Here is a 7,500-nt window from a genome sequence, read left to right as displayed (position 1 = left end):
GGGGTGGGGGGTGGGGGTGGGGTGGAGGAAGGAGGTAGGGAGGTAGGGAGGAGAGTTAATGAATGGGAGGGATTGAAGGAAGGGAAAAGGAATGGGGGAGGGGAGGTGGGAAGAAGGGGAAGGAGAGAAGGTGGAGGAGAAAGAAGGAGGGAAGGGAGGAATGGAGGAAGGAGGGAAAGGAAAGAGGAGAGGGAAGAGAGAGGGGAGGGAAGGAAGAATGGAAAGGGAAGGAGGAAGGAAGAATGGAAAAGGAATGAGGAAGGAAGAATGGAAAAGGAAGGAGGGAGGAAGGAAGCAAGGAAGGAACGAGAGGAGGGAAGGAAGAAAGGGAGAGGGAAGAGGGGAAGGAAGGAAGGTGAAGGAGAAAGCAGGAGGAAAGAGAGGGAAGGAAAAGGGAGTGGAGGAGAGAGAGAAAAAGAAAGAGAGAGAGGCAATAAGAAAAGAAAAAGAAAGAAAGAAGGAAAGAAAAGGTTCAGAATGAAGATGACAAAGAAAGAAAGACAAAAGAGAAGGAGAGAATGGATAAAGAAGAAAAAGAGGAAATAAAAGATCCAAGGAAAATGCAGAAAGAAAGAAAAAAACGAGAAGAGACAAAGCTGGAAACGAAGAAAACCTGATGAATAAAAGGGCAGATGAGAAGAAATGATAAACAGAAAAAAACAACAAAATAAAAAAAAATGAGAACAGAGGAAGTGGGAAGTGACAAAGAAAGGGAAATGATAAAAGAAAAAATAGACAGAAAGAGAGAAATAAGAACAGAGATAGTGACACAAGGTAAAAACCACAAAAGAAAAAGAGACAGAAAGAGAGAACTAATGTGGAAGAAGGTGGAGCGCGAGAGAGAAGAAGTAGGTGGAACGAAACCAATTGTGGAATCCAACAAGGAACTGCTTCAATACGGATGTGTCGTGGGGCTTCTCTGACACACGAAGGAGTTCTTGTACCTCTCGCTCTCTGTATCTCTGCCTCTCTCTGTCTCTGTCTGTCTGGCTCTCTCTCTCTCTGTTTCTCTGCCTCTCTCTGTCTGTCTGTCTGGCTCTCTTTCTCCCTCTGTTTCTCTGCCTCTCTCTGTCTCTGTCTGTCTGGCTCTCTCTCTCTCTGTTTCTCTGCCTCTCTCTGTCTGTCTGTCTGGCTCTCTTTCTCCCTCTGTTTCTCTGCCTCTCTCTCTCTCTGTCTGTCTGGCTCTCTCTCTCTCTCTGTTTCTCTGTCTGACTCTGTCTCTCTGTCTGTCTGGCTCTCTCTCTCTCTCTGTTTCTCTGCCTCTCTCTGTCTGTTTCTCACCCTCTCTCTGTCTCTCTGGCTCTCTCTCTCTCTCTCTGTTTCTCTGCCTCTCTCTGTCTCTCTGTTTCTCTGCCTCTCTGTCTCTCTGTCTGTCTGGCTCTCTCTCTCTCTGTATCTCTGCCTCTCTGTCTGTCTGGCTCTCTCTCTCTCTCTCTGTTTCTCTGCTTCTCTCTGTGTCTCTCTGTGTGTGGCTCTGTCTCTCTCTCTCTGTGTGGCTCTGTCTCTCTCTCTCTGTGTGGCTCTGTCTCTCTCTCTCTCTCTCTTTCTTTCTCTCTCTCTCTCTCTCTCTCTCTCTCTCTCTCTCTCTCTCTCTTCTATCTATCTATCTATCTATCTCTATATCTCTCCCTCTCTCTCTCTCTTTCTCCCTCCTCTCTCTCTCTCTGTCTCTCTCTGTCTCTCTCTCTCTCTCTCTCTCTCTCTCTCTCTCTCTCTCTCTCTCTCTCTCTCTCTCTCTCTCTCTCTCTCTCTCTCTCTGTCTCTCTCTCTCTGTCTCTCTCTCTCTCTCTCTCTCTCTCTCTCTCTCTCTCTCTCTCTCTCTCTCTCTCTCTCTCCCTCTCCCTCTCTCTCTCTCTCTCTCTCTCTCGCTCTCTCTCTCTCTGTCTCTCTCTGAAACTCTGCCTATCTCTGTATCTCTGTCTCTCTTTCTGAATATCTGCCTCTTGTTGTGTCTTTGTCTCTTTCTCTGTCTGATAAATTTATTAAACCAAATCTGTGTGTGTCTCTGTCTCTCTCTCTCTCTGCCTCTCTGTCTCTTTCTCTGCCTTTCTCGTCCTCTCTGTCTCTCCGTCCCTTTCTCTGGCCCAGGCTCTGTTTCTGTCTCTGTCTCTTTTTTTCTTTGCCTCTGCCTCTCCCTCTCGCTCTGTCTCTTTCTCTCCCTCTCGCTCAGTCTCTGTCTCTTTCTCTTTCTTTCTAACTTTCTACCACCCTCATCCTCTCCCTCTCCATCCCTCTCCATATCCATCTCCCTCTCCATCTCCATTCATCCCTCTCTCCATCTCCCTCTCCATCTCCATCCCTTCCTCTCCCTCTTCCTCTCCCTCTCCCTCTCCATCCCTTCCTCTCCCTCTCCCTCTCCCTCTGCTTTCTTCACTCGGTGCTTTAGTCAATTTCCCAGAAGTCGAAGTGGTTTATAGGCCTCGTTGTTGCCAGGGTAGCGAGGCCTATGACTGCCCTGGGGTCACGTTTTTCTCACTCTCTCTCCCTCTGACTTTTAATGATAGTCTCACTGACCCTCTTTCTCCCTGCCTTGTTTGTTTTGTGTTGTGGGGCTGCTTTCTCGCTCTGTTTTTTTTTTCTTTCTTTCTTTCTTTCTCCTTTTTTAAAATTTTTTCTCTTCTGTTTTTTTCTCTCTCTAAGAACGATAATGATGAGCGATGATGATAAACACGAGGATAATGATATAATGATGATGATAATGACGAGTATAATAGTGATGCTATTGATTTTGATATTGTTCTCTTCATTGTAATAGCGACAATGCTAGTATTGAGATCTTTAACAATTAGGATATTGTCTTTGATACGAACAACAATAAATGATAAGTAAGATCATAATGATAAGAAACATAAGACCAAATTTGGTAAATTAAAAGATCAAAGCAAAATATACCTCCACTAAGAGAGAGAGAGAGAGAGAGAGAGAGAGAGAGAGAGAGAGAGAGAGAGAGAGAGAGAGAGAGAGAGAGAGAGTGAGAGAGAGAGAGAGAGAGAGAGAGAGAGAGGCAAGGATAGACAGATAGCGACAGATATAACGAGAGAGAGAGAGAGAGAGAGAGGCAAGGATAGACAGATAGCGACAGATATAACGAGAGAGTGAGAGAGAGAGAGGGAGAGAGAGAGAGACCGAGAGGCAAGGATAGACAGATATAAACAGAGAGAGAAAGAGAGAGAGAGAGAAAGATAGAGAGAGAGAGAAATCGATCTCCTGCAACCCATCCTGGTGTCAGATAACAATCGGATCAACAGAGTTTGCAACATTAGTATCTATGTGAGAGGAAGATAGAAGGGGTACGTGAGATATCTGCAGGAAGTGGAAAGTCCCATTTGTTTAACCCGACTTTACTGTTTTCATTTGTTATGTATTTTGTTATTATTATCATTGGTTGCAGTAGTAGTAGTATGAATAACAAATCAAGTTGAATGTTGATATTATTTGTATTATTATTAATGTCTTTTGTATGTTTACTTATGGCTTTTGAGAGGGTTTGACGCTTTGATTTGGGTGCTTCAGATTGAATTTCTTTGCTGGGCCTTTAATTATTCCTTTTCTTTATATTTGTCCTTTCTTTTTTCTTTTTTTGCTTGGAAGAATCTACCTTTACCCTCCCCCCTCTCTTTCTCTCTCTCTCTCTCTCTCTCTCTCTCTCTCTCTCTCTCTCTCTCTCTCTCTCTCTCTCTCTCTCTCTCTCTCTTTCTCTCTCAATCTCTCCCTCTCCTCTCTCTCTCTCTCTCTCTCTCTCTCTCTCTCTCTCTCTCTCTCTCTCTCTCTCTCTCTCTCTCTCTCTCTCTCTCTCTCTCTCCCCCCTTGTATCCTTCACCCCACCCCTTATTATGTCAACCTATCTATGCATCTCCGTGGATTTCCTTTCTCCTTATATGCATTCAGAAGGCAGTTTTCTCCAAATGACCGCCCAGTCAAATCGTGCACCCTTTATCTATTTCCTGTGATTTTATTCAATTTTATTCAGTCCCCAAGTAGGAAGTAGAGGAATAATCAGTTTGTCTATATAGGTCACGGCTTGGTCTAATTCACGCTTCACTAATGCAGAAATTTTGTGAATTAAAACTTCTCCCAAACTTTGATTTTTGTTAGTGTGTTCCGCGTTCTGTTTGTAGGTTTTGAATGTGTGTGCGATTTTTGCTACAGGTTGTTGGTTAGAGGTCGCGTATATGTGTAGATTTATTTTGTGTGAAAGAAGTTAATGTTTGGTTTGCATGGAAAAAGATAGAAGTAAGGGTTTCTTTTGCCCCGACACGCTGTTTAATTCCCTAGCTGGTAACTCGCGGAGATATCGATGAAGAACTAAATTCAGTCTCCATATTTAGAAAATGGTTAATCTGTTTATAAATCCCGTTGGTAAAAACACGTATTTCATAATACAAATGGAAATGTAACATCTCTCAAAAAACATGGAAAAGAAATTAGAAGGGAAAGGAGAGGGAGCGAACAAAAACACTATCCGGCAACTACGAAACCTCTAAGAACCGCAAGGCTGAAGTTAATTCAGATCAGTGTGGTGATGTACGCAGAACAGAGAGGAGACTGTTGCTGTGGGGGCGACTAATTTAATTTTTTTACGACTTTGGAGTGTAAGAGTGCTAAACGACGACCTCAAAATATACGACATGATGGTGAGTTCCTTCATGAGTGTGAGAGTGAGAATGGTGATAACCTTGCAATAAGTTCCTTAGTGTGTGTCTATTTCGAGATTTTACGCCACGGGTTAGAAATGTTACTTGTATTTTTCACGTGGGATGAAGAAATATTAATTTCTGGCCCATGTATGTGATGTAGAATGTGAATGACGTCGTGTAATTCAGGTGGAAAGGAGAATTCATGCAACACTGCCTCTGCAACACCAGCTCTCTCCTTTCTTGCATGGCAAATCTAACTCATTAAATAGTTTTTAATAGTTCTAAGTCCATTATAACTGTAGGGAGTTAGCTAAGAGATAAATAACTTTGAGAAGTGGAAGCGAGAAACAAACAAAACAACCAAACCTTAGTTCACAAAACCTGCAAGGAATAACTGAGAGAGGTATGCGAAGTTAATATTGAGAATTCATACCCTTCCTTCCTGTCGAAATAATATCACGTGATTATGACAATAATTCATACTAACGAAGTATAAAAGGGAGAGAAGAAAACGCAATCCACAAGTAGAATAAAAGAAGAATAAGATAAAGTAAAAAAGAACGAAAACTAAAGCGGCGTTAGATCAAACATATCGAAGTTGGTGGAGTTATCGTACATCTGGCGGAGCGACTGTCATGCAATGCGACCCCGCCCTCTTCGACGACCATGCGTGGAAATATTACCGTTTGTGACACTTTTTGCGGCCTTTTTTCCTACTTATTTTGTTTTTATTGCGAAAAGGGATGTTGGATGTGTCTCTAGAAGGAATTAGGTAAACGGGTTTTGAATGATATTACTTAATTTAGACGCGATTGAAGATAGTGCAGGTGGATGAGGAGGAACCACCTACATACAGTATGTGCGGATGAGTCAGATGGAACAGTTCATTATTATTCGCGCCTGACAGTTAATGGTGTCTCGTTCTTGTTATTGTTCTCTGTTCTCATGGATTTTTTTGAACTGGGTCTTGGCTAAGGATGCGTATCGGAGGAATCTGAAGACGGTTGAAAAAAATAGACATTAAGGGTGGCGTCGCTGTTCTAAGTAATTTTGATAAGTTATTAGAGATGTTGCGGTTGTAATGATGTCACTGACAAGAATGACAATAACAGTAATGATGATTATTATTATTATCTCAATTGAATGGTGATAGCAGACGTCTTTATAGGTTAATAATTTTAATGATAGGCCTATAATAATGACAGACCTATATTACAACAATAAATAAAATGCAAGGTTAACAGTATATTTTTTTCTGTATCGTAAGTTAGGATGAAGGTCTTTGTTTGAAAGAAATAGAAGACAAAGGGATGGGTTTTGTCTCATACCTAGTAAATTTTATTGTTTGGTTAAAATGTGTGTGTATGTCGGTCTGCATGCTCTCTCTCTCTCTCTCTCTCTCTCTCTCTCTCTCTCTCTCTCTCTCTCTCTCTCTCTCTCTCTCTCTCTCTCTCTCTCTCTCTCTCTCTCTCTATCCCTCTCTTCTCTCTATCCCTCCTCTCTCTCTCTCTCTCTCCCTCCCCCTCCCCCTTCCTTCTCTCCCTCCCCTCTCCCCTCCCCCTTCCTTCTCTCCCTCTTCCTCTTCCTCTTCCCCCTCTCTGTATCCCACTTTCCCTCTCCCTCCCTCTCCCTCTCTCTCTATCTCTCCCCGTCTCCCTCCTCCCTCTCCTCTCCCTCTCCCTCTCCCTCTACCACTCCCTCTACCACTCCCTCTCTATTTCTTCCCCTCCCCCTCTCTTTCTCCTGCTCCTCTGTCTGTCTGTGTTCTATATCCATATCTGTGTACGTACACGCGTGTACACATCACAATAATCAGTGTAAGTGTCCGTGTGTGCGTCCGTGCGTGGTAGAAGGCCGCTCCCTCAGCCTTCTGGGAGCGAAGGATCTCGGAATCTTCTAGTAAAACCGACATTTTCACATAGCTGGTAATATAGAGAGAAATTAATGGTATGGGATTAATTTGAGGGTGATGGTACTGTATTTGAGATGATCTGTTGGTGATGGTGACAGCGATGATGAAAAGCGTTATGAGTAAGAATGGTTTATAGTGAGGATGATGGGAAGAAAGATGATAATGGTAATTTTGGGATATAGATAATAAGTGTAAAGTAAAGATAATTAAAGACGATAAATGTTAGAGAAAGATGATAAGTTGATAGATGTAAAATATAGATAATGATCATAATAGTTGGGGAAAAAATGACACTAATGAAAATAATAACGAAGATTTAAGACAGATATGATAAAGATTATAATGATGATAAATATTAGATAAAGAGGATAAGTTTATAGATGTAAAATAAAGATAAATGATCATTACAGTAACAAAATGACAATAAAGAAAATAATAATAACGACTTCAGACAAAACAAGAAGTCCGGAACACGGCAGTATGTGACGTTAGTCGTGACTGAACAAAATCCGTTCTAATGCGATCTTTCCCTCCTCCCCCCTCTTCCCTCTCCCCTCTCCCCCCTCCCCCTCCCTCCCCCCACTCGCTCTAATCCTGGCGCCTTCTTGTGGGTGATATTTCCGCTTCTGTTTTCTGTTTTGTTTTGTTTTGTTTTTTATATTTTTGTGTTTTGTTTACCTTGTATTGATTAATTTTGTATTGGTATGGTTTGTTTATTTGGAGGGGTTATTTTGTGTTTTGAGTTTTTTTTTAGTTTTTTTTTGTGTGTTTTGTTTACCTCGTATTGAATGATTTTTTATTTTTTTAGTTTGTTTATTTGATTTTTTTTGTGTGTTTTGAGTTTTTTTTTTCTTTTCTTTATAAGTATTGGTTCAGGGCCTTTCCCTTTTATTCCTCCCGTCCTCTCGCCTCCCCTCTCCTTCCCGCTCTTCCCCTTTCCTTTTCACTCGT

General features: G+C 41.9%; 1 protein-coding gene across 12 annotated transcripts in view; it reads left to right on the top strand.

The window, feature by feature from the left end:
• mxt (Eukaryotic translation initiation factor mextil) overlaps positions 1–7,500 on the top strand; it is a 64,973-nt gene that overhangs the window by 14,423 nt on the left and 43,050 nt on the right. For 5 of the 12 annotated variants that reach the window (XM_070121106.1, XM_070121103.1, XM_070121108.1 and 2 more), the window contains exon 1: positions 4,495–4,634. The exons of the other annotated variants lie outside the window; for them this stretch is intronic. In XM_070121106.1, the coding sequence (XP_069977207.1) occupies positions 4,629–4,634 (6 nt within the window). In that variant the 5' untranslated portion in view covers positions 4,495–4,628. Of the gene's footprint in view, positions 1–4,494; positions 4,635–7,500 lie in introns of those variants that run through there. 12 annotated transcript variants of the gene reach the window in all.

Source organism: Penaeus vannamei, chromosome 4, assembly GCF_042767895.1.
Source record: "Penaeus vannamei isolate JL-2024 chromosome 4, ASM4276789v1, whole genome shotgun sequence".
Lineage (NCBI taxonomy): Eukaryota > Metazoa > Arthropoda > Malacostraca > Decapoda > Penaeidae > Penaeus > Penaeus vannamei.
The sequence above is the reverse complement of the archived record's forward strand: the minus strand, read 5'-3'. Positions and strand labels throughout refer to the sequence as shown.